The sequence below is a fragment of the Neolamprologus brichardi genome, chromosome 8 (genome assembly GCF_056152115.1).
Source record: "Neolamprologus brichardi isolate AB-2024 chromosome 8, ASM5615211v1, whole genome shotgun sequence".
Lineage (NCBI taxonomy): Eukaryota > Metazoa > Chordata > Actinopteri > Cichliformes > Cichlidae > Neolamprologus > Neolamprologus brichardi.
In genome coordinates, this window is record NC_142111.1 from 5,575,466 (window position 1) to 5,603,111 (window position 27,646).

The following is a 27,646-nucleotide window of genomic DNA, read 5'->3' on the forward strand; positions in this document are numbered from 1 at the left end:
CCTCGACTCTCTTTACATATTTTCCCCATCCTTTAGAGTTTAAGGGAGATCGGTCTGGGGTACAAAATAGTAGATTTAACTGCAGAATTAAATGCAAATTGGTCTCTCAAAGATAGCATACCCAACACTCCCGCAGTAAACAAATACGATGTGCAATATATCCATTCCTCCTTTGTTTCTCTCCAATACTCATGGGAAGTATCAGGAAAGTAATTTGTTAGTTCAAAAGGAGGTGCATGGTGATTAGGTCCTGAGGCTTTTCTGCACACAGTTTATTCACTTTGCTACCACAGAGGTCTGACTCACTGGGTTGGCATTCTATTAATCCAGCATCCACCTGGCACCCTCACACATATTAATGCAGTCTTTGGGCTCCGGTGTAGCGCAACAAATGCAAACAGGGACGCTGAGGTTCGACTGCAGCGGATTTGTAAATAGGAAGCAGCATGTGGCAGAGGCTAGAAGAGAGTAATTATAGGAGCTCGTGAAAAGTCGGTGAAAGACAGAAAGGACAACTTCAAACACTGTAAATGAGGAATCATGGAGAACCAGTGTTGGGGAGTAACGGAATACATGTACCGCCGTTACGTATTTAAAATACAAAATATGAGTAACTGTATTCCGTTACAGTTACGGTTTAAAAAGGTGGTATTTAGAATACAGTTACTTTGTTGAAATAAATGGATTACACGGCGGTACTTCCCTGTTTCATATTGTGGCGGGTCAGGACTGTTTGGGTTTTGTTTGACAGCTACGTTCTGTTGTTCCAGGCGGCAGCGTTACGGTTGCCATGGTTACAGGGTGACGCTCTTTCTCTACGTGTTTCCTGGGTGAGAGAGCGACTTTTTGTTATTGTTGTTGTACTAAGCTAATAGGCAGAATGCTACAAGCATAGCCCTAAAGAATGTAGCATCATGGGCAGTGTAGTCCGTGCTGCAGGGAGAATGGACTGCCATACCCGTTATGTGTCTGTGAGGGAGGGAGGGAGAAAAAGGAAAAGTACGAGCTGTCATCGAGCAGAAACGGGAGCTGGAAGCATGTAAATATAATAATAACCACTGCAGCCAAGAAGAGAGCCTGACGAGCCCAGTTGTAAGTAAGCTATTAAGACTCGACTGTACACCGTGTTCGTGTTTTCCTCCAAAAACAATAAGTTCCGTTGGAGCAGCCTTTCAACGCCTCTCTCTGTCTCTGCTAGCAAAGTTGACCCAGACAACAAAGTAAAGCTAGTTTTCGGCCCGACACAGAACCCACCGTATTAGCCAGAGGTCCCTTTACTACGGTTCGGAGCCGCGGACCTTCAGTAACATTATTAATTTACAGCAATAGTACATTCATGTAGTTGTAAACAGCATGATAATATATTAAGTAATCCAAAGTATTCAGAATACGTTACTCTCACTGAGTAACGTAACGGAATACGTTACAGAATACATTTTAGGGCATGTATTCTGTAATCTGTAATGGAATACATTTTAAAAGTAACCTTCCCAACCCTGTGGAGAACGAAAGAAGACCAAAACTCTTCGGCTGTTCTGATAAAAGTCAAACTGTTTTAGTGACTTATAGAGATGCTACAGTGGAGTATGTTTTATGGAATTTTGCGTATTTGTATGTACTTGTGAAAACCGTAGAACCAGCAACCACACTGAAGCTCTTAGCTGTTAATGAGTCACAGCAACTCCAAAGTTTTGAAGTCATATTCCGGCCAGGTTCTCCTAAAGACAAAAAAAGCTTCATGTTACTGTTTAACTTTCAGTTTTTCAGTGTGGTTTCTCCTTGAACTCTATCACTTCTCCTTGCATGGCAACGCTTTACTCCAATGACCTTCCCCACCCGTTACCTGTGAGCGCCCGTCTCCGGGAGCACGAAGACCACACCCCCACCCACCTGCTTACAAAGAGAGGTTGCTTCTACTGACTGATCCGCAGTCAGGTCTGAACCAGAACTGACATTAAGCAGAAAGTAGAGGTAGCTGAGCAGCGATCTGTGTTTAGAGGCAACGTCAACCCACCTGCTTTCTCTTAAATCTTGCAAAAATCCCCCCCAGATATTTTCACAGATGTTTTGGGGTTTTTTTTCTGTAACACTTTTTATGTGTGCTTTTTTTGTGTGCCAAGGGTGATGCTTCTAAATCAGGCTCAGAGATTGATTCCTTTGCACGAAGCATGGAGGACGTCAACGGCAGCAAGAAGGATTTATCGGCCTCTGCAGGTGAGGCATGTCCATCTGCTGTTCATACAGCATGTACACAGACTACATATATTGATTTTAGCTCAACGGGAACAATTCAGTTCAAGCCTGTGGGATTCATTTAAAGCCCCTATTACGAACATTTGTTTAAACACCCGCCATCTGTGTTTGCATTTTTCCCTCTCCTATCTTTGCTAGACTCCCGTGGATTACACACTGTTGCAATTCTTTAAAAATTGCACGTAAAAGTTTGTGATACAGCAGTAAGTTAGGCCTCAGGCATTTAAAAAGTACCCTGTGAAAACATTCCTCAGGCTTCTCTATGTCTGTAACCTCCTATTTTCATTCTCTTCTCCCGCTTCCGACCACTCTCGGTGGGCACGTGCCCGGCTGTCTCTCTGCACAACGTCAAGTCGGCAGAGTGGCCTCATCCATAATTCCTCATACCATCCCCTCTAATAAGTGTTGGCGAAGACTGAAAAGCCCAGTGGATACACTACTATATGTATAGAGTACAACTCCCAGATGTACTGTATCATCTCCCCTTCAGCCCCTTCAAATGCTCTGTGTAAAACTGCTTACTTAGCTGGAAAAGCCTAACATCTTCTAGGCCTCGGATAAAGTTTCGAAGACGGAGGAATTAGCGTTATTAAAATTGCATTCCCCTGCACGTCATGCATTTGTGTTGCTGCCAAACATAATATTCTCTCCTACGCATCCCATAAGATTAATGCCCTCTTGAAATATTCATGTTGCTCAATAACAGTAAGATGCATATATTTGTTGTTTTTATAGTCGCTGTATGACTGAGGGTGTACCACATTTTCCCCTATTCCTACTTTTTCTCATGTCTTTATTCAGTTTATCAATTTCACCACTGTAAAGTGTTTTGTCCTCTTTTTTCATTCACTTTTCTTCTACTAGTAGTGCCTGCAAATGGTCATGTGGACCTGAAGTCTAACCTGACTCCACCGCTAATTACCCACACTGCTGCCACCCCCATGCCCGTTCCAAAGTTGCCCGTGGGAGGTGAATCCAACCCGGGTTATGAGACTCGTCGAGGCAGCAGCAGTTCTGTAGACCCAGCCTGCTATGACAAATCACCGGTTTGTGTATTTATTTAATATTCTCGTGTACAAACAAAAGGGCATGCCAATTTTCATGTAATAACCAAGGACTGCATTTAAAACATGGATGTAGCTACTTTGACATCACCCTTTGGCTTGTGGACTGCTATTTAGAAACATAGTTTAAGTAGCTAGCCAGTGCTAAGAACTTAACATCTGATTGTTGGGTTTCTCTGTATTAGTGTACAGTCTTTACCTTATAATATTAACCTACTGGTGACTGTTTTGTGATTTGGCACAAAGTTAATGAAACTGAATTTATTTAAATTGACTCAAAACTATACTATGCACTTGTTAAAAGCTAGTTGGCTTGGTTAGCAACATGCTAGACTTTGTTACTTACTTTGTTACTAGCTAGCAAAAAAAGGCAACATCAAGACCCCCAGTATGTTGCTTGAAGGCATAATTTAGCTATACACACTAGCCCCGATTTTTGTGCCAGTGTTAAAACATGCTCATTAAAATGAAAGTCTATGGCGTTTGACAGTTTGGTGGGGTTGAAGTGAGTCTCTAGTGGCCGTTAGAGGAAGTTTAATTTTTGATACCACCCTACGTTCATTTTGGCTTCCTTTTTAAACCTTTTGGAAGTTACTGCTGGGTAATAATCCAGTTCCAAGTTGTCACGTAGCTATCAATATCACATGTGTTGTGTGATAAATGCCAGAATTTACCCCTTTCCAGACAATTGTTTCCCCCAGAATGTGCGTCTAAAAACATTGTATGGTCTAATGATGTGTGGGTTCATAATGATTGATGATGATTAATTGTGTGCCAGTCTCACAGTCAACTTATTGGTACCACTGCTGCTCTTTATTTGACAAACTGATGACAACGATGAAAGACTGACAGATTATGTTGATACCTACATTTGCTCCTATCTATCTGTCAGCATGAATCTCACTTAAATTCACCTCACGCAAAGCCTCGTCGGTTGTATTCAGCTGAAAGCACTAAGCCACAAAATTAAAACTGCACTATGCAGTTACACTTGTGACTTTTTTTTACCCTCCTCCCGTTTGTTGCAACCCTCCTGCTCCAGACCAGTGTCCGGAGCTCTTCCCCTTATGCCCCATGGAGCTCCGGTAGTGGCCGGACAAGCCGCAGATCCAGTTGGAACAGCCTGGGTCGTGCTCCATCATACAAACGCCAGAAGAGGCAGTCCGGGGAGCGACGGTCGCTTCTGTCGGGGGAGGGTGGCTCAAGTTCAGAAGACGGGGAGGGCGGAGGAGAAGGAGGTGGTGGACTGATGGAGGAAGATGATGCATCACTGGCCAGGACGGACTCCATGTCCCAATCGCAGAGAGGGCCCAGGCACAGGAGGATGGAGTCAGTGGAGACTCGGAGCTCAATGGATTTGCCACCTGATGCTTTACTCCAGGTAGACCCCTCTAACAGTTATCAGTTTAAACCTCGTACTAATTGTTAAGATTCATGGGCAGTATGACACCTGACTGGGAGTCGTAACTTAAAATTAGTTTCCATAGTTTTTTATTTACATTTTTTTCACCTCGTGTAGGTGCCCTACCGGTACCGCTCAGCAAGCATGCACAGCTCCAGACCCCCCTCCCTGAGCCATTTGCGGCCCCCAGAACACAATGACTGCAACGGAAAGGGATCTCCATCAGTCCTGGGTCCCACACACGTCTCGCTGGAGGAGAACACCGAAGACGAGAACGCAGAGGAGGAGGTGAACCTGGTCAGTCACCGTGCAAGTGGGCTTGTTCTTATGACTGGTTTTCTTGCAGGTCTAAGGCCAGATAATTGTATCAGGTTAGCAATTAGGCTAAAAAAGTTTATTAGAATTTTAAGCAAAGGCCAAACTGATTATTGATCGGTTAAGCATGTTAAAAGTCTTCAAATAAATTTGCATATATTGCATATCTTTCTAATTCTTGCCTATTTCACTGAACCCTGTTTATTCCATTGCTGTCTATGATACATATAAACCAAACAGGGTTTTAAGCATATATATTTCAGAAACTCTTGAACGGGCTTGTGGCTCACTATATGCAACAGGAAGTCGTGTGCAGATGAATAATAAATGTACTGTGCACTTTTTCCTCCGTGCAGGGTCGTTTTGCCAGGTTGCTCCGCTGGATGGAGAAAAAACAGCCGGCGTGGTGTAAGCAGAGAGATACCTGGTCGCTCTACCTCTTCCCTTCAGAGTCAAGGTAATGTTCACATCTCCGATCACCTCCACACTTATAGATCTTTGACCTGCCCTCTTGTTTTTCTGCCATAAAAGTATCTTTTTTACGTATTTGTCCTGGGCACAGAACGCTGTTGTTCCAAAAGGAAGATGCTTATAAGCAGCTTTCTACTGTCGCAGCCATCAGCGTACCAAAAAAAAAGATTGAAACAAGTCTTACCATTGCGTTTGACTGACATCCCATGATGCTGATTAAAATGGCAAAGAGTTTCTTAACCGCACTGCGACCGCATCAGCATTTTTTCCCCCTCTGCCGATATCAGCGCCTCTTCCGTCCTACATTCTCGCTTCAGAAGTCTCTTTTATCTGCGTATTTCTGCCATGTCAGGGGGTGAGTAAGCGGGAGCAGAGGGAGGAAGGGAGTTTCTCCCTCTGAGTGCTGCATGTTATCTTGGCCACGTGCTGAATCTGTCGCTTCCCTCCCCTTCTACTTCGCCCCCTCTTTCCTCACTCCTCCTCCCCTTCTGGAGCTTTGATCCGAGCGTCTCTGCTGTCTGTTCAGAAGATGTGGCTGCGAAGGCAACACTAAGCAACACCCGGGCCCCCAGCCTGCTGCCCCAGCCACAACAACACGCTAATTAAACATCCCAAAACAACCCGCCATGACAGGAGCTGTAGTTTAGCCAATTCAACTCAGAAGAGGCTTTAATCTTTTGCTGTGATCGTTTTAATTTAATGATGAATTTGGAAGCATAATGGGAGTGTTAAAGACTCAGTAAACTAAAAAAAAAAGTTTAAATAATATCTATATATCATACTCATGGTTACTCGTTTCAGCTTGTGTATTTATATGGTATGTGTATTTTGTGTTTTTTCCTGCAGTGGTATCAGGGGGCTGTGTTTGTTTGGTTCTGACTGAAATCATTGCTGTAGCTTTAACACCACTGGGTTGTGCACTAATTTTGATGTAGCATTTTAATTACTTTGCAGCGATTTATGCCTCAAATGATCCACATTTATCCAAAGGTTTTTTTTTCCACCTAAAATGTTTGGACTTTTTTTGTTACCGACGAGTCAAATAGCTCTTTTTGTATTGGAATTTGATCCACTTGGTTCACTAACATTTAAAATGACAAAAAATATATATAATTATTTCATTTGAGCTAATTTGTGTGAATGTAACCAAGTATAATTCAGGCACAGAGCTTTAAGGGAGCAGATTTACTATGCAGAAAATTCTGGTATTTCTTGCTTTCTTCATAAAGTGAACAACAGTTGATCCTAAACTCAAGTTATACTGACTGATACATTATTTAAACAAAACACTTTATCATATGCTTTAAATTAAGATCGAAAGCTAGTGTACGTCCATATTATTAGAGATAATTTCCCGTCTGTTCAGTGTTGGAGAGCTACAGTGCATATGCGAGTCTAAAAACTGTGGCTTGTTCTCCTCTCTGTTGGTCATATCTTATAATTTAGAAAAGGTTAATAAGAAAAGCTCCATGTATTCTGCTCCTGTTAGAGTAGTAAGAAAACTGAAGGAGCTTGACTCAGACTGGACTTCTAGCTGGCTTTCAGTCACAGCGGGCTGCGAGAGCTGGCCATCGTTGAGAGTGACACCGAGGACATAGGCTCAGCGTGGCGCCCATTCTGGCCTTGAACCACCGCAGACGCCTGCCTGTGCTCACAATCACATCAAGAGACAGCAGCACGGCGGGAGGTCAAACTCCAGCAGCTTTCACATGGACCCGAGTTCACCTCAACCTGGCTTTTGTGCTACGCTGTTGTTACTGCCGCTACTGATAATTACTGCAGGGGAAGTTTTTAATGAGTGGAGTGGGCCAGCTGTGCAGGCAGACTGAGGTACAGTCACAGCGATTAGACATGTTCGCGGTAAGAAAGAACAGTGGTCTGTCAACATGTGGACCAGAGATGTGCAGGGCCCGTACAGACTGTTATTAAACCCAAAAGAAGGCTGCACTTTGTGGGAGAACTGACACGTCAGCAGATAGTGAGATACAGGCAACAATAGAAGAAACAGGAAGCAGGGAGCAGGTTTTAAAATTCCTTTAAATAGTGAAAGCAAAGATGTGTGGCTCTTTTTTTTTAAGTGTGTGTGTTGCTGGTTTCCACTATCAGGAAATATGTACCCGTGCAGGTTGAAGAAAATGTTAACTGTTCCCAGCATCCGTCAGCTCTTTCCAGGAAGGCAATCATCCAGCACACAGGAAGGGATGCGGTTTATATCTGTGGATTCTTTGGAATGCACACAAGAAGAACTGAGTAATTAGCATAAGTGGATTTTGTCTTTTTTAGCTACAAAGAGGTCATGAAAAACTAAGGCAGAGGATGCAAGCAGACCAGCCAGTCTACCACCTACACTGTTAAAGTGGCAGGGGAATTATGAGAAGTGAGTGCAATTTGTAAAAAGGGCATGAACAAAACACTCAATTGACAAAATGTACAAGTATGCTGAAAAATATGAATTTTGAAGCTGTGAGCAGAATGTGAGAAAACTGTGAGTTTATGTCCAAAACATAATAGCCATGTAAAAAAAGAAGGTTTTCACAGGGAGAAACTAAGGAAGCCCTTACTCTTTCCACAGAAATTAAGAAGTTAAGTACCGTAATTTTCGGGTCATAACACTGCGGCTTATACTGACGTGCGGCTAATGCATTTTTTTGTTTCATGCGGCCAAAAACATTTTGCCTGGTAACAGTAGACACATAAAATTGATAAGTAGTATATATACGGTATATATTTTTACCGGTTCTTAAGAGACGTTGTAATGTTGTTTGTGCGCTGTTCCGTAAAAATTCATAAGCAACGTAATTTGTGTGTTACCGATACGTACGTATACTTAAAGGTAGCCGTGTTACAGGCGCTGTTCGAGGGGAAAAAAGCATTTGCAGTATGTATTTTTGTATTTTTATGTTACCTTATGGATTAAATTAAACGTTAAAAAGCCTCACGTGTAATATTTCTGTGTAAATATCTCACATTACGAGTGAAACGCATACGGCTTAAAATCCGGTGTGGCCTGTACAAGTACAAAATTGATTTTCTTTCTAAAATTAGAGCATGCGGCTTTTAATCAGGTGCACTCTGTAGTCTGGGAATTACGGTAGCAGCCACGTGATGCTTAGGAAATGCCTGAATTATAGTGCAGCAGGAAATCTACGTCATAACATATGACGTAACCAGAAACCCCTTCTTAACCCTGTGCTGTAAACTTCCATGTCAGTCACTTCCATGCCAGCGCAGACCCGCTACATTTCTTATCTGAAAGCGTCTGGAACAATGTCCTTCGGACAGATGAGACCAAAGTGGGGATGTTTGGTCATAATGCACAAACTAATTGAACACCCAATGAGTGTCAAGCACGGTGGTGGAGGGGTAATGATTTGGGCTTGCTTTGCATACATGGGACCTGGATGCCTTGTGGTCACTGAGTGAACCATGAACTCCTCTGAGTAGCAAAGTATTCCACAGTGAAATGTGAGGTCATTGTTCTGACAGCTAAAACTTGTCTGAAATGAGTTCATGCAACAGGACAATAGTCACAAATGGACCAAAAAACGACCCAGTCAAAGCCCAGACGTCAAACTCACTGAAATACTGTGTCAGGATCTTAAGGGCATAACTGCACAAATGCCTGCAAATGAAGAAAAGTGAAATGAAGCAATAATGTAAAGAAGAATCCTTCGACAATGACATGACAGACTGTTAATGTCATACATATAAAGGTTAGTTCAGGTTATCAGTGCTAGGTGGTTCTGCAAACTACTCAATCACACACCGCACTTGACTTTATTTACAGTGGTCCCTCGCTATAACACGGTTCACCTTTCGCAGTCTCGCTGTTTTGCTGATTTTTCTTTCTTTTCTTTTTTTTACAGCCCATTTTGTTCTGCGTACTGATTGGCTGTAGACCATTGTCAATCAATCTCATGTCGTGTCTCCTGTACAATACAGAAAGTGTTCAGCAGTGTGACTCTGAAGTGCCGTACTGTATGTTTGTAAGTTTTCTCAAACAAATGCAAAAAATGTCGACGAAACATTTTGCACCATCAAAGGCAACCGCGGGTTCCTTTGGTTTCATTCTGTAATACTGGACTTATTTTTCTAGTTTTGAACTTTGAGAGTGTTTAACCTCTTAAGCCCCAACGCCCCCTGATACGGGGGCAAAAGGCAGGAGATCAGGTAGGCTTGGGGCTTAAGAGGTTAAACAAGAGAGAAAAGTGTGGAAATGTTTGAGCCTGTCAGAAAAAAGTGTGTAGTGAGAGGTTTTACAGCCATAAAACATCTATAACAATTGTAAAAAAATTAAGTTGGCTACTTCGCGGGTTATTTTTAGAACCTAACTACCGCGATAAATGAGGGACCACCGTACTGTGTTGACGAGATATCAACTGAAGCTGAACCTGGAAGCTGAACCTGAAAACCAGTTTGTACCACAAGTTGGAGTAATGAATCATGTTAACCTTTATTTCTTGTACATTCAAATTAACAATGGTGGCCAGTCTACAGAACCATCAACAGTTTCAGGGGATTAAAAAAAGGACTTTCAAAGCTTTATACAAGAGAGGAGTTTTCAGATGCTCTTTGTGACATTTGAAAAGCTAAAACTAACTGCAATGAATAAGTCAGTGATGTCAGCTGTCATTTAAAAGTTCTGATGCTAGAAAACTCAAAAGGTCAGTAAATATCATCTCAGGGCAAAGCTTCAAGCTCGCGTCGAAATCCTGTCATACAAACACCAAGATGTCAGCGAGTGTTTCGAACGGAGCATTTTCCACTTCATCTTGTAGTGGCAGGTTTTTTTAGTGTGCATTTTGAAGAAGAGGAGGTTATTTGACTTTGACATGAATGTTCACATCCCGAGAATGAGCTCTTCTAACATCAGAGGAAGAGCTGCTACGCCACTTTAGGAAAACACACAAACTCTTTATCATTAAGCCTCTTGCACACAGATATGAAATACCACAGCCTGTACGACAATGAATAACACACTCGCATACACACGTGCCACACAAATGCAGCAAGTGTCAACACAGCGATGCTTGTATTGCCAAATAGAGCCTGAAATCCAGATCTGAGCCTCACAATATTGTCCTCTGCTGTACACTTCTGCTGATACGAGGCATCAAAGTGGATTTGATGCACAGTTTAATCCCTGCTGCCATACATAACAAGCGTTCCCTCTTTCTCCCTGCTGTCACAAACCGAAAGCCACGAGAACCTTTTCATGTTGTGTAATGAAAGCAAGGCATAATTAATGACTCCTAAATCTACAGCTCTTCATTACAGAGTTACTGTACGTGAGACAAGCGCTCTTAAATTAAATGAGATGTTCATTTCTTATGAATGCCCTGTGCGGCACATGGTATTATTCCAGGTTTTATGGAACACGCCTCCACTAGCATGAGCAGAACCATTTCGTGGCGCTTTAAAACGTCTACGCCAGTGCAGTTCAGAGGAAACACTGCACATTTTGCTCCAGTGTTTGTAAATCTGAGGGTTTCCCAGACGAAACACACTTGAAGTGCTTGTAAAATGTGACACAAAGTCAATGATCCAAAATCTCATCAACTCAGCTATTAAATAAAATCAAAGTCCAGCCGACTACAATAACAACGCTACCTGCACTTTGATGTATCTGTAATAGCTAACGTATGAAGCTGCAGTCTTTGCTTATTTACTGAAAACTGTTTCTGTAGCTGAAGAGGCTGATTTAGTCTCTGGTTTGTTCCAGAAGTCAATGTGGTTTTTTTATTTTAAATTTTATTTATACAGCGCCAAATAACAGCAGCAATCGCCATAAGGCGCTTTATATTGTACTGTAAATACAGTAAAAACCCAACAATCATATGACCCCCTATGAGCAGGCACTTTGGCAATAGTGGGAAGGAAAAACCCCCGTTTAACAGGAAGAAACCTCCAGCAGAACCAGGCTCAGGGAGGGGCAGCTATCCGCTGTGATGGGTACTGTATTTACACTACCTGTTTAAGTTGTTAAGGCTGCTGTTTTTTCATGTGCCACTGCAGTATCAATAGATATCTTAGTTGCAAGATTAGCAGCAGCTGGCGTAGTTGCTGAGTTGGTGTTGTAGGTTGCAGGTACTGCTATATTTTTTGTTTTGTGTTGGTAGTTTAGTTGCAGGAGGTGTTGCTGTAATTTTAGTAACTGATTTACTTTGATTAGTCACTGTGATTAGTTATTGGTGTTGCTGTAATTCCTGCAGTTGGTTTACTGTTGATGGAATTTGTATTTGCAGGATTTGCAACATACTGTTAAAGGTTTTGCCATAGTTCCCATAGCTGGGTAAGTTTCTTGGATTGCCATCTTTTGTTGCCGTAGTTGCAATGGATGATTTTTTTCCATGAGATGTTCTGTTTGGTTTAAGGTGTTGCTGTAATTTTAGCACTTTTTTTCCTTGCACAGTTGGAATTATAAGTTGCGTTTCTATTACAGTAATTCCAGTTGGTGGTTAGTTTCATAGTAGATATTGTTGGTTGCAGGTAGTAAAGTAAATTGAATTGCTTCAGTCTTTAAAGGTGTTGCCACATTTTGGTGGGTTTTTTTTGTACAGGTTTTGTTGCAGTTGCAGTAGCCGGTTACGTTTTTGGGACTGCAATGTGAGCTGCTATGTTTGTTTTCTCTGTTTGGCTCTAAATGCAGTACAGGTTGGTTAGTTGCAGATGTTGCTGTAATTCCAGTTGCTGATATAGTTGAAAGAGCACCCATGCCTGGTTGCTTAAGTTGCTGCGTTTGTCATGTTTTGTTCTAAGTATTTCTGTAATGCTTATACATTTTTTAAACTGTATTATTTATTATTATTATTATTATTAAATGTAATATTGTTCTTATCCTTATGTTTATTGCCGTGTGTCCACAGTTAGATATAGCCTGTTTGTCTATCTCTGAAGCACTGTGCTCGTGGGGCGATTGTGGCTCAAGAGTTGGCAGTTCGTCTTGTAATCGGAAGGTTGCTGGTCCGAGCCCAGGCTCTCAGTCGTTGCGTCCTTAGGCAAGACGCTTCACCTACTGCCTACTGGTGGTGGTCAGAGGTCACTGTGCTCGTTTGCAGGCTCAGAGGAGAAAGGCAGTCATGTGACAGTGAACAGTGGCTATACTGTGGCTGTAGTGTGGATGGATTGGAGGAAATGTCCTGTTAAGGAAAATAGGACACTTTACGTACTCTTACTGTATATGCCAAGCCTATTTCCTCTCTCACAGAAATGTCCATTCTTTGCTTTTTGCCTTTTATTTGTAAGGTTCCGGATCCTGTGCAATAAGATCATCACCCACAAGATGTTTGACCACATCGTGCTGGTCATTATCTTCCTCAACTGCATCACCATCGCCATGGAGAGGCCTAGAATCGACTCCAAAAGTGCTGTAAGTGTCACAACATGTCAGGTAGGTAGGTAGATAAAGGAAGACAAAAGGGAATTCCAACCTCTGCTCAGACAAACACGAACGCCTGGAAAGAATCAGGTGTGTAGTTTTCTACACAGAGAAATGGAGTGGAGCGTAGTGTTAACAGGGAACCACTCCTGTTTGACTGCAAGCCAGCAACTTTGGGTAATCTGTGCTATACCCCTGTACCTACTGCACTACATCATCAACAACATCACCTCTTTCGCTAATGTGCCATTCCCTTCAAACAGAGGACTGGCTGGATGCCTTGCAGCAACACAAACACACACCTAACTCTGTGTCCTTTCCAGCAATAACAGCAGAACCGGGCCCAGAAGTTCCATGCATAAACACAATAATTATCACTGTTTGATTTTTTTATTTTTTCTCCTTCGCTGGGCGAGGTGTTCCACGGATCGGCCTAATTGCAGTTCAGTCTCGCTGGAACGTGGCGTTTTGCTTGTTTTGCGACTGAAACACGGAGGAGACAGCGCTGTCGTAATTGATTCAATTATCCGTGGGCTGGTGTACGTGGCTAATGTCCAGGAAAGGAGATGTTTAACAAATGGAGGCTGCCTCCACAGGCTGCCCGTTCTCATCAAGGCAGAAGGAACGCGCACACATACACAAGCATTGATTTCTCCCCTCTCACGTCTGCGAAATCCAGCGCAGCAGCCGCTCTAGGATTCACATCAGAGAGCAGTATTTTCAGATGCACATATATTTCGCCAGCTTCCTGCAGTGGCCGCCGTGTCCGGCCTGCACCCAGAAGTCGTTATTGAAATGAGATGGAAATGTATGACGCAGCAAACAGCCTCAAACAAGTGAATGAGCAGTCATTACAGTTGCGAGCTGCGATGCTTACTGCTACAGACCTCATTTGCCTGGGTGGTCATTGCTTGATGCCATTTGTTTGCCTTTGCGGGTTGTTTTGAATTAATGAAGCCGACTGTGAATCGGCTTATAACATCCAAACATGTATATTTTATCACTCTGCTACTCTTTGAAAGTACCTGCTCTACATCACCCCACTGCGCCAACTTGACACAACACATGTAATTTACTTTAAATAGAAATGTCAGAGATAAAGCGTCTCGGTCACAACATTTTAGCGTGGAATGCACGCTACATAATTAGTTTATTGTCCTGGAAGTTATGTCACTCGCATTGCATTTGGCTTGCGGTCCATTACTGTTTTGGTTTGGTGCTGTGTGTTGCCTGGATACTGTCGTCCTGTAGCTCAGTGGAAATGATTGAGGATGATTATAGCACCTATTATGATTTATTATTTCTAATTGAGCTAGGGGACAATGCATCACTGTCTAGAGCTCTAAACTGAATTATATCAGCGTGAGCAGGATAATGTACGATCCATCGAAGTTTTCAGGGGCCGCGTCATCGCTCCAGACCACTTTAAGATAGAAGTGCCGCTAGACACAAAGAGAAATGCCAGTTTCTGCCTTTGGTTGCTGTTTCTCAGCACATGCAGATTGATCCACATTGTGTTTCAGCACTTTTACCAGCTGATTTTACAGCAGCCCCTCTGAAAAGTACAACAACAGTATGTTGCTGGGAAAATACATATCTAGTGCTTTACAGTATAAACAGGTGTAAATGGCTATAAACAGTTAATCACTGTGAAGTATATGCAAAATGTAGCCTGAATTAATTTGTCTGTTTTTTTTTTTAAACTATGACAATACCACATTTGTGACACTTCTCATATTCCCTGGGCTGTATGTTTAATGAACTACACAGCGACAAAAACTTTTAAGAAATACAGAATTAAGATAGAAGTGGTGCTATACACAGGATGTGATGAAAGATTGTTTTTTTATGTGCATGACTACACGGTGTTCATTATATAACTAATGATACTGAGTTCCTTTAAAGAAAAGAAAGGCACTGAACCTCTAAAGGGCTTCCAGTGTAAATCACCTACTGAAAGTGTTTAGTAATGGGTTTTGCTTTTACTGGCATATGGCTAAGCAAAGCACCTCTAGGTCATAGCTGGGCTTTGCCACTATATTTAGCATTACTTCAAACTGGGTCTGATTCTGACGACCAGACTTGTGGTCAGGAAAACCAGATTCCAGGTGTTGAACTGCGAATAACAGCACCACCACCACCGGAGATGAAGGTTAAGAAGCAACAGGGAGGTGCTTTACTCCTATTGACGGTGCCCGGATTCCTGTCACTGTCCTGCCTTAGGCTAAACATATATCCAAGATGTAGAGAAATAGACCCAGAGAATATACATAGACAAAAGTGTATTGCCTCATCTTTTATGATGATATGATCAAGTGAAATGAAAGATGACTCATCTTTGTTTTTGCCATTTAGCTAGCTAAAATGACACTGGTTAATTGCAGTATTGCAGCTAGTACACTATATTTAGCCTGCCTGTATATCGCCGTTATTTAGCTTGCTATATGGTTGGTGATATTAAAGTCCTGTTTGTGGCACATTAGTATATGTGAGGGGGCAAACTTCTCAAGATGGGTGGTGACCATGGTGGCCATTTGGGGTCATCTGAAGGCAATTGTCTATGGTGTGAAGATACGAGATGTGCAGCACCTGAAACTACGGATACTGGATGCCTGTGCTGGCATTTCTCCTGCAGTGTTGAAAATGCTAAATGCTAATGAACAGAATCAACTTTCTGGGATTTCCTTTTCCAGTGATTGAGAGCATGCATCAGGGCAATTAACGCTCTGCAACACTTAAAAGGTAGCCCAATATTAACTCAGTCAAAGTATCTAACAAAAACAAGCTTTATTAGCTAATTTAATTCACCTCTGGCAGTCACCAAATTTATTACCATTGTATTTCTGGTATCTACAGTGGGCAGCAACCTGCAATTTTTACTAAAAGTTACAAAATGTTGGCTCTTTCTTCTTCTACAGGGTTCTTAAAAATGTGTGTTTAGGGCATTAAACACCTATAGTTCACATACTGTGGTCCAGAATAGTGGACGACTTTATGTTTTATGTCTTTAACTTTTCTGTGGTTTGGTTTCTTTTCATTCAGTCCGCTTATTGGCTAGAAACATCTGGCCAATCTGGCCAGACACATCTGATGTATTCATTGGAGTGTAAATGTGTGTGAATGTTATGGCGTTTTCACACCTGTAGCTTGTTTACTTTGGCCCAAATCAGTTGATGAGTTTGTAAACTTTAACTTTTTCCAGTGATTTGGTTTGTTTTCACACAGAGGAAATTTATACTAACTTGCTGCATCCCAGAACACACAGTATCCGAGGCTATGGGATGTTTTTTTTAGCTCAAACTAGTAAACTGAACCTGGTAGTTGGTTCGGATCGGGGTCTGGTCACCTGCTTACACCATGAATGAGCTGCTATGGAGTTAATTTGAAAACGTGCCGTGACCACCTCCTAAAGTTTTTTTATTTTTGGTCCACACCCGAGGGTGATGTGTTCACTGTGTTCACATCTGCACAAACGAACCACAATAAAAGGAAAAAACGAACCAGAGTTTGATTTAAACAAACTAAACACAGCAACTGTGAAAACCCTCTTAGACAAAAGCACTTAGACATTAAAAAAAGTGCTTGGCTAAGTGAGATATATTATGTAATGTTTCTTCCTGTTAAAAGGAAGTTTTTCCTTCCCACTGTCGCCAAGTGCATGTTCATAAGGTTTGTGTGATTGTGGGGATTTACTCTGTATTATTGTTGGGTCTTTACCTTTCAATACAAGGAGCCTTTAGGTGACTGTAGCTCTGATTTGATGTTATATAAATAAAAGTGAATTGAACATTAGACTGAGAACAAACTGCACTTTTTGCAGCGTTAGTCTTAGTTAGTTATGCACACTTTAAAATTTGACATCAAAATTTCTGTTGCTTTGTAATGAATGGAGGTATGAACACTTGTTTACAGAGAACAGGAATGGCTAATGTCAAGACTGGAATTTATAAACCCTCGCTACGACAGCATTCCCAGTGATGTCATGCCTGACGTTCCCAGAGACTTCAGAAAAATCGCCACAGGACTGCCATCTCTGTTTATACGTGTGTGCATAACTTTGCGTTCCACTGAGTATGTGTGATGGTGGTTGGAGGCCGTGGGAAAGAGAGCCACCTAAACCCGCTCACACGCACACATGTGCATTCAGCGGCAGGACAGGGTCGTGTCTCCTCAGACAGAGGGGATGCAGGGTAAACAAGCACTCAGTGAAAGGATCTTATTCGTGCTTGTTTTCTCTCCTCAGTCCTTGTTTAGCTCAGTAAATAGGCTCCCATCCTCTCCTGCATGCGCACACACTAAACTACTGAGAGATACTGCTTCAGGCAACAGAGGAGCATGGGAGCGCAATGATATGACTGTGTATAGATGGAGATATGGTGTTGTATTGTGTGCATACACACAACTAATTAATGGTGCTTGTTTTTGAAAATGACTCTCTCTCTCATGAAAAAATAAAGCATCTGATGCAACATGCTTGTTTAATTGGTGAAGTGCCAATTTCAGCCTGTAATTGTTGTTTCTCAACACAAGCAGTGTGTGTTTCACTGTGAGAAATTTCACAGTTAACTTACAGTGAAGTGCTGACAGTGTGATTTGTCAGCAGTTAAACGCTCAGTGTGCAGTATAATGTATATTATACTGAAAATATGCTTTGCAGTATAATACTGTTCCTAGTGAAATCGCTAGAAACAGTTTATTTTTGTAATATATGACTGTGTTTTTAGAAACAATAATTAGTTTTTTTCAACATGATAGTAGTTTATTCTCAAAATTCCACTTTTCATTGTATCGTGACAGTAAAAAGAATCATCCTTCTAATAAACACCAATGACTGCAGGAGTCTAGATCACAGTGGAGCCACACTGCTTGCGTGTGTTTAGTGTTCTCCCAAAAACTAGAAAATGCAGTATTGAGCAAAAGTCATGAGCTCCCCTTCATTTCTTTGCATTTTGTTAGAACAATGGGCTGTAGGTGGAGCGACTTATACATGGATTACAGAATACAAGGCAACAACCTACGTTTGTTATAATGAACTTGAAAGCCAGAGCCACAAGCTTTCTAGTAATAAGATAAGATAAGTTAAGATAAGATAAGATATGACTTTATTGATCCCACGGTGGGGACATTTTTGCATTACCTCAGCTCAGGTGCAGATAGCAGAAAAAAGAATACAAACAAATATAAAATAAGTAAGATAATAAACTATATACAACGGTAGCATACACAGTATGTGATTATGGATATGGTTGTAGAAATATGCAAGACATAAATTGAACTATTCTATTAGATATCTATAAGTATAGACATGTACACGCACACACACGTACACACATATGTATACATATGCATACACATATACTTGCACACGTCCATACACATAGAAGGTGCATTATGTATGAAGTGGTGACCGTCGATGTCCACAATGTCCAGTGACTTATGACATCGTGATTGAGGAGTTATAGAGTCTGACTGCTGTTGGGATGAATGATCTGCGAAAGCGCTCCTTCCTGCAGCTCCTTCATGTAGTCTTCAGGAATAGTTCTCCAGGCTTCTTGAAAGCCATTCAAAGCTCTTCTTTGTATTGCCTGGCATTTGTTCCATTGTTCATCCCCCAGCGGCTGCTTGATAGCCACTAGATGAATAGTAGATGGATCACCTGAAAGACCAGATGCATCTTTCAGGCCCTGTGTCAAATCTTTGCTGGATTTTTTTTCCCTTTTTCTTAAGGACATGACTTTCAGATACTGTTCATCTACTTTAGATAGGGTTTTAGGCTTTCCACTTCCTGCAGGACACACTGCACAGCATGCCAAGATATGGCTGATAGCTCTTTGGGAATCACAGTGATGGTGCAGATGTACTATTTGATGTTTGTCACATTGTGTTGTCTCTGCCACTTTTCATAGATTCAATAAAGGAAATTGGAATAAATGATGTGTTTTTGCAACAGGCTCTTAGGTACAAAGTGGTTGAAGTGTTTTGCTAAGTTGACACAACGTTTGTTCGTCCCTTGAGTTAGGCGTCGTTTTTGTGATTGAATGATTCATAGGTCAGTTTAAGTGGCTTGACAAACAAACACAATAAAACAAAACATTATTGAAAATGAGGTAAAAGGACCCGACTAAAACTGAGTGAAAAAGCAGCCAATGTCCAAAGAAAACTGTGAAAGCCTGGAGAACTACTATTCAAGACTCTTTAAAAAAAGTAATGAAGAAAGTTTCTTTGGAAACAGAATAATAAAGAAATGAATGATGACTCAAAACTTTTGCACAGTAATGTACACCAACACAAAATAACTGAAATAACCATTCCTGTGCTATTTACCTTTCCATACATATTAGAGACTCCTCAAAGGCACCAGTGATTTCAGCATTCAATTGTATTTAAAAGAACAATTTTTTAAAGTGTGCTGTTGTTATTATTCCACTTGTTCCCAGTGTAGTGCTGTTTATTCAGGGAGTTTAAGAGTTTTTCTATCATTGCATTGTTTTAAAAAACAAAAATTCCTTTTTTTCCTTTTATTTGATCTCATTTATTGTTTTGAATTTTACCCCTCGGGGATTTATGCGATATTTGAGTACATTTTTTTTACCGCTCTTATAAGGTTGCGAGCGTAAATACCAAATCAGATCCCTTGTTTCAATATTTCATGTTGTTTTAATACAAAGTAAACTTTATAATTGCCTGCCAGCTATCATTAGAGAGCGCACAATAGGGGTGTTTGTACAAACATGTTTTCAGATAGTGTATGTGGAAAGCAGCTCTCTCATGCATTATTCAGCTGTACACTAGTCAGCTTAGAAGCAAACAAGTAAAAAAAAAGGTGCTCAGAACATTTCATGAGAACTACCTCCGCTCAATGAAGCTTCTCTCTCACTCTCCTTTTTCCTTTTCCCTTTTGTTTGGCAGGAGCGGGTTTTCCTGACAGTGTCCAACTACATCTTCACAGCAATCTTTGTGACTGAGATGACTGTAAAGGTGAGTCACACTGAATTGCCAACAATACCTTTTAAACCCCAGTGCAAAGTTTGTGAAAGGCTTTGCTCATTTTAGCCACTGTGTGAGAGGATGTTGCATACTCCATACTTACTTTTACCCTTTTAAAGACTAAAATATCTGCTGTTCATTCTCCCATGAAGTTATCCCTGACTCCTGTTTTTATTCACTTTGTTGATTTCAGCTATCGTGCCTCAAAATATTTGGTAGGTCAGGTTATTTTGGTGCCGTGAAAACACTGGTTGCCTCGCATCGAGAGCTCGACTTTGCTCAACTTTGCTCTGAAGTTTAAACGAAAATGATATGACACCCTGGTGTTTGCAAACAAAACAACAAAGAGTTTTGCATGAGAAGAAGAAACCCAAAGCGCACTCCCAAAACCACCAAGACACAAAGCTGTAGCGATAACAGAGTCTGCATGATACCTGCATGGAGTGTAACGATTCCATAATAGAAAAGAAAACAGAGTGGGCATATGGAGGGGGAGGGAGGGGAGGGGGAGAACGAGAGAGGTGAACAGACAGTGAATGCACACCTTCTGAGGGCAGTTTCATAATGCTAAGAGGAGGATTGTCTCGCCAGTATTCAAATGGCCCAGCTTTGAATGGAGGTCCATGGCGGCGTGGGCAGGAGCTCGCGGAGGCAGAGGGGAGGAAAGTTCATCGGTGTCACTCATTCAAAGCCTCTTTCTCTATTTTCGGTCCCGGCGACTCACAAACGTTGGGGTTGCACACAAATGCGCACACACAGAGCACTGGTTCTATCATCTAATGCTCAGGGAATCTGAGTGTGATGCAAAAATGTAACAGTGGCGAATGGTTAGCATGAAAGATGTTAGCATTTTTAAACGTTGAGCAGTTTGAAAAGGAAATTAAAATGAAATCTAATCAAACATTCTAGCTTAAAAAACAAAACAACTATGCGTCTACTCTTTTATCTCGTGTTTCAATTATAGGTATAATAAGTCTATTGAACCATTTTTATTTTATTTAATTTTTTAAAAACAGCTGAACACGGAGTGGAAGCCTTTCATATTAAAAATAGATTGCATTGTTAAATATTACACGTTGTATTTTTACCCCTGTTGACTTCTGACAGATGTTTAGTGTGTAGTTGATGTCCCATGTTGCCTTCAGGTGACTGAGCTGTTAGCAGTGACTGTATTTAAATATTATATATTATATATTCATATACTGTACTATCACGGGTTGCCGGAGCAAGTCGTGTGAATTTAACAAAGGACCCAAGATGCAGATATGCAGTGAAGTAAGAGGGCTTTATTGACACAGAACCCGAGTGATAACAAACAAAAGGAGAGTGTGGCGAAAAACCGAGCTTAGACATAAACTACACTGGAAAACTAAAACCTAAACAACAAACCTGAGCACGAAAGAAAGCAACTTGCAGAGAGAATTCACAGACGAGAAAACACCAAATAACTCAGACAAACCAGCAACGAGGACGGGTGAACACACACTATAAATACACACACCAGTAATCAGGGGATGGGAAAACGGAGGGAAACACACCTGGGAGACATAACAGCTGATGAGGCAGGTGAAACGTAAACAGAACACACTGACATAAGACAGAGACCTTCAAAGTAAAACAGGAAGCACATACACGTAATGACACAGACTCAGAGACGTGGACTAAACACAGAGACCTACTACACTAAGGGGATACACAAGCAGGAAAGACACCAAACAGAGGGAACACAACTAAACCCTAGGAAGCCCAAAACAACAGTCATAATACAAAAAACTATCAAAAGTAAAACTACACAATCAAAAACACTGGGTCACCGACCCAGGACCATATCACTGTACATTTATTTATTTAATGAAAATGAAGCATTGTGTGAGTAAGTGCTGTGTAACTGTTTCCGTAGGTAAGTAGCAGCCAGAATTAAGTAAGTGGCAGACTAACTGACACGTAGTCAAATGGTCTTGACTAATTGATCATCAGCAAGTGTGAGCACCTCCATAAAACCAGAAGTTTGCACATTGTTTGGCAGTTTGCACATCTGGAGGACTTAGGTCTGTGTGGTCTGTCTGTTTGAAAGGGTTATAAGGGAATTTACAAACAAGTCCATTATTCTACTGTGAGAAACATTATTCACAAGGGGAAACCATTTGAGTCAGCTGCTAATCTTCCTGGGGTAGATGTCCCAGGAAATACATATCAAGGTCCGGTTGTGCAATGCTCAGAGAAACTGAAAAAACACTAAAAACTAAAAAGTCACTACATGCTTCAGACTGAAAAATTATGGCTTGTTTAGAAGGGTTATTAGATGAAAGCCTTTTCACTCTAAAAAGACTATGGCAGCACAGCTGAGGAAAACTGCAGCTGAACAAACCAAAAGATTTCTAGAACAATATGTTTTGAACAGATAAGTCCAAAGTGGAAATGTTTGGCCATAATATGTAGCAAAAACCAAATATTTGCACAAATGCTTCAGCTCTGAAGCACGGAGGTGGAGGGTGATGATTTGGGCTTGATTCACAGCAACAGGACATCAACACCTTGCAGCCATTGAGTCGACCATAAACTCCTAGGACTGCCAAAGTATTCTTGGGTCAAATGTGAGGCCATGTGTTTGAGAACGAAAGCTTATAATCATAATATAATAATAATAATGGATTGCATTTATATAGCGCTTTTCGAGACCCTCAAAGCGCTTTACAATTCCACTAATCATTCACTCTCACATTCACACACTGGTGGAGGCAGCTACAGTTGTAGCTACAGCTGCCCTGGGGCAGACTGACAGAAGCGAGGCTGCCATATCGCGCCATCGGCCCCTCTGGCCAACACCAGTAGGCGGCAGGTGAAGTGTCTTGCCCAAGGACACAACAACCAAGACAGACAGACCTGGGGATCGAACTGGCAACCTTCCGGTTACAAGATGAGCTTCCCAAACTCATCATATAACAGCTGAAAATGTACAAGAGAACAGCTGAAAAAGAAGAGAGTCAAGTGTCGCAATGGCCTTGTCAAGTCCAAATCAAAAACAAAGGCCTCTGTAGCAGCCTTTTTTAATTAATTCTCCGCTATATTGATTAGTATCGACTTATACAAACAATCTTATCGCCTCTCATCTTTTCAGTTGGAGTATTGTGAAACTGCATGATGCAAAAACTGTTGTCTTGGCCTTATTTAATAAGTTTGATCTCAGGGAATAATGTTCTGGAATGCATATCGCTTCATCGGCAGAATACGTGATGAGTGAAACCTATGGAAATAGACATGAAGTTTGGAGCGCTTGCAGCTTTTATGATCATCACTGCCACACAAACAGTCACTTCACTAAGTCAATAAGCTGGGCGTATGGGACATTAAGCACCGACTCCTAATAAATAGAACACTGGCTTGATAAACAAATTGCAGCCACACTGACAAAAATAGATATTAAATTACTGATTCGTGTATCATTTTTCAGCCACTTATATTCATGGTGAATAATTCATTTGAACTAATATCCAAACCAAACTGGCACTCGGCAGTCTAAACTCAGTGCTTTCTGCTTTATAGTAACATACTGTGGTCTTCTTTGCTGTCCAGATCGTGTCTATGGGCTTTTTTTTCGGGGACAAGGCGTACCTGAGGAGCAGCTGGAACATTCTGGACGGGATGCTCGTCATGATTTCTGTTATTGACATCCTGGTGTCTCTCATTTCCCAATCCGAAACCAAGATCCTGGGCATGCTCAGAGTGCTGAGGCTGCTGAGAACTCTGAGACCGCTACGGTAAGTGACTGAACGTCATAGATAACTTCCCCTGGGGATGGTTGTTGTTAGCATTTTATTGATAACAGCATTGACACCAATACTTCTTATCAATATACGTATTTGCTGATATTCCTGGCCTGCTGTAAAATGGTTATGGGTGCTTTTGATGCATTAGCACATTTTTTTCATCTGAGCTTCACAGCAAGCTGGTATGCAGTACTGTACTTCTGGAGCAAGCAGTTGTGGTAAATGCCTTATAGTTGAGAACGTGAACAACCACAGACAATATGCAGTTGTTTATCTGTGGTTGTCAGGACTGTTGACACCAACTCAGACTTACTTTAATGGAGATAATGAGTTTCTGTGTGGTCATGGTACTCTTGAGAGGTTGAGAAAAAGAAGGAAACTGAACTTTAGGTTTGATGTTTCATCCAAGAAACTTGTCTGTGAAGGTTTTTAGTCATCCAGCTCATCGTAGTCTAAAGAGCTTGGAAAGAAAAGCATCGCAAGTTTCACCGCTCATCTGAGAAGCTTCTTCAGTTCTAAGAGCAACTGGTGGAGATTCCCAGATTTAAAGCCCTATGGGAGTGTCCCCAAGAGGGTCATGGACCCCCTATTGATCCTCAACCTAATCACACAAGCCAAGCTGTGTAGGTCACAATCAGCCAAGGTTTTGGGTGAGCTCATTGTGAAACCTAGCCCCACCCTATCATGTGATTTACTGAGGTCAGATGGTCCAGGACGTGGGCGTCAAGGCGTCTGGGAAGGGATCTCAAAACTGGATTACAGATGGCAGACAGTTGGTGTCATAAGCCACCACCTCTGTTCAAAGATGATTGTTCACAGTGGACACAGATGGCTTTTCCACTCCTCTTTCAAACCATCTGTCTTCTCTGTCCAAAATGTGAACGTTGGCATCTTTGAAAGAGTGACCTTTGTCCTTTAGATGAGGATGGACAGCCGAGTCTTGTCCCGTCGAGATGGCTCTTCTATGCTGTGCCATGCGTTTATGAAGTGACTGTTTGAGAAGCTTTGATAATCTCAACCAGTTGCTCTTAGAACTGAAGAAGCTTCTCGGATGAGAAGTAAAACGTCTTCAAGAAAATGAAAGAAGTCCAGACGCTTTTCTTTGCAAGCTCCTTAGATCCTAGAACCTTCTTCACTTTTACAAGCAAAAGGTGGAGAGTCCAATATATTAATATTTTTCTATTTAGAGGTCCTGTTGATCATGTGAGTGGAAAGTGTGGAAAAGGAGTAAGGAGATGCAAGTGTGTCAGTGTGTGTGTGTCTATGTGTGTATGCATTTATTTTAGCATGCATTCATGTTAATGTCAGCATGCACACAATTTCACAGTTGTGTTTAATTGAGCGGAAATAAATCAGAAATCACAGATTTGAACATAGTTTTTGTATTTTCCAAATATTTGCACTGCTTTGAGTTTTATCTATTTTTGTGTGTGTGTGTGTGTGTGTGTGTGTGTGTGTGTGTGTGTGTGTGTGTGTGTGTGTGTGTGTGTGTGCTTGTACACATGCAGCCTCTTGGATGTCTCATCTCGTGAAGGGGAGCTCTCCAGGCTTTGCCCTCTTTTGAATATTTATCACCATTCTCGGGAAGAGCACAAAAATCAAATATTCATTTTCATCCTGCCAAATTTACCCGCTGAACAGCACTGATCTCTTTCCCCCATCCTTTTGCTTTTTTAACTTTCACCTTTGACATGAAAGTGAAATCTTTTGACGAGACTGCTTTTGCTCTCCTGCGTTCAAAGCGCTACTTTCGTCTTTGACTTCGTTCTGTAATGTTTGGGTTTAATTAAACCAGGTGAATTTCCAGTTAGTCGGCCAAGTTATGTTTTTTTCATCACTTTTCTGTCACATTGCAGCCTTCAGAAGTTACTTGGTTTGGGGTTTGTTTGTAGTGTTTTCTTCATGTTCCTACATGTAGGCGTCAGTAGTTTAGTAGCTACAATGCTGTTCTTTTTAAAAGAAACTATGCTCAAAACTGGATTAACCTAATGTCCACATCGTATCTGTATCAGCAGCGTTTACTAGTATATAACAACAGTTAAGTGTCTGTTATCAGTCACTGTAAAACCTTCTACAACAGCAAAGACTGTTTTAATGCAAACTGAGGATTGTGTGGGTTGAATGAGAAATATAGTCCCTTTTAAACTATTGTAACAAGTAATTAACTTCTAATCTTTACCGGTTTGTGCATGTTCTGTTTAACGGTTACGGATGCTGCAAAAAAAAGTCTTAAATAGATATCTCATTAACCCTCTGAGGTCTAAATTATTGGCGATGACGCCAATCCTAGCCAGAATTTGAAACTTTTGTTTTTATTAAATTGTTCTCTCAAGTCTACTCGATCAGGGACCAAGGACGTAACCATTCTTACTGACATGCACTAAAAATTGTTCCATTTATATTTGTGTTGGGTTTTTTCTGTTTGTATGAGTTAGAGTTATCACCAATGACAGCTTAGATAGGGTGTGTGGGAACTCCAGGCCTCAAGGGCCGGTGTCCTGCAGGTTTTAGATGTGTCCTTCATCCAAATGGCCAAAAATTACTGCTCAACATGTCATGAAGTTGCCTGGAGTTCCCCACCCCTGCCTTAGACCTTAGAGGATTCATAAGCAACTTCTTGCAAAGTGCAGTCTTGTCAGCAAAACTACTGAGCTGAATTGCACTGATCTTGTTGGTGAAGTGAAGCATGGGCAGATGAAGGACCGAGTGGAATTTGGTGTGGGTCCATAATTATTCTCTGCAAAAAAAAAAGGAAAAAGAAAAATCTAAACAGGGAATTGGCTTTTGCATTGACATTGCCATTGGCACTGACACTGGCATTTGCATTGGCACTGGCTTTGGCAGGGGAATCACTGTGAGTGCCCTTTTAGAAGGCCCGTGATCTTCCTGTGGATAATTCATTATGGATATATGTTTGGGCTTGCAGTCACACTGTGGGATGAAGTTGTAACTAATGAAATCCCTCAATGCAAAAAATTCAGTCTTTCTTCAGCCCTGGTGCTGTCTTACTGAAATGGTAATGTGACATTAAAAGTATAAGCTTGCTGTCAAATGAGTGGCTTCCTAATTAAATTTGGTGCAACTGTGACAAACTGAATGCTTGAAGAGAGTCACCTGTTTCTAAATGCCGCTGAATCCTCTTGAAGTCTTCATATTATGCGCCCTGCCTTATTTAATCCTCAGATGACAGCTGAGTTTGTATTAACAGGGCTAGCAACGGTTTTAAAGTCAGATTAGAAAAAAATATGAAACAATTACAAGAGGAAATTGGACCCATTTTGAGTCTGGGGGAAATATTTTTAGGAGCAAAGGGCAACAATTTCCTTCGGGCATGATGTCACCAGTTTGACGGAGATGCAGAATGGCAGGGAACGACGGGCAGATCTAGACTCGATACAAAGAGAGGCAGAAAGCAAAGGAGAGAGAAAAGACAGGAAAAGAAGAAGAGAAGAAGAAAGAGCTGAGCTGTGGAGCTTGGTTCTCTTCTCTGCTGAGGCTGCAGATGAAGTAAAGGAAAGAAATACCAAAAATCATTTTTAAGTTATTAACTTTTAATCCATAAGAAGGAGCGCAGCAGTAAGGGCTATATTAAGCTATAAGTTTGCTGCTCTGGTTTATACGGTATAGTCAGATTATAGTGTACTCGGTACTTTGCTTGGAAGATGACAACACTGACTTCAGAAGCGAAACAGTTATTAGCAAAAAATTGTGCTTCTTGAAGCTAGCTACTACTAAAACTAATACTGAAGTGCTAAAAGCTTAATCCAGCCTCGTTAGGAAGATGCAGACACAGCTGAGCAGTGATGCCTGTAGCTGTGTTGGCACAGATCATTTCAAACTTTAACAGGATGTTGTATGAACATCAACATTAGTTGTCAAATAATACTCCCTCTACTAAACAAGCTAACTAGCTAACTTTTCCTCTCCATTTAAGCAAAAAAAACAAAAAAACAAATCGCATAAGATGCAGGACCACTGATAGCTGCTACATAGTGCAGAAGCTGGATTA

General features: G+C 41.3%; 1 protein-coding gene across 12 annotated transcripts in view; it reads left to right on the forward strand.

Moving 5' to 3' along the window:
- Window positions 1-27,646, forward strand: part of cacna1g (calcium voltage-gated channel subunit alpha1 G) — a 320,435-nt gene that overhangs the window by 230,828 nt on the left and 61,961 nt on the right. For 10 of the 12 annotated variants that reach the window (XM_087845313.1, XM_087845314.1, XM_087845309.1 and 7 more), the window contains 8 exons: window positions 2,121-2,214; window positions 3,118-3,299; window positions 4,360-4,698; window positions 4,837-5,016; window positions 5,391-5,491; window positions 12,751-12,874; window positions 19,793-19,861; window positions 23,444-23,628. In XM_087845313.1, coding sequence (XP_087701439.1) covers window positions 2,121-2,214; window positions 3,118-3,299; window positions 4,360-4,698; window positions 4,837-5,016; window positions 5,391-5,491; window positions 12,751-12,874; window positions 19,793-19,861; window positions 23,444-23,628 — 1,274 coding nt within the window. The remainder of the gene's footprint in view (window positions 1-2,120; window positions 2,215-3,117; window positions 3,300-4,359; window positions 4,699-4,836; window positions 5,017-5,390; window positions 5,492-12,750; window positions 12,875-19,792; window positions 19,862-23,443; window positions 23,629-27,646) is intronic. The other 2 variants (XM_087845312.1, XM_087845321.1) reach the window with 1 other exon arrangement.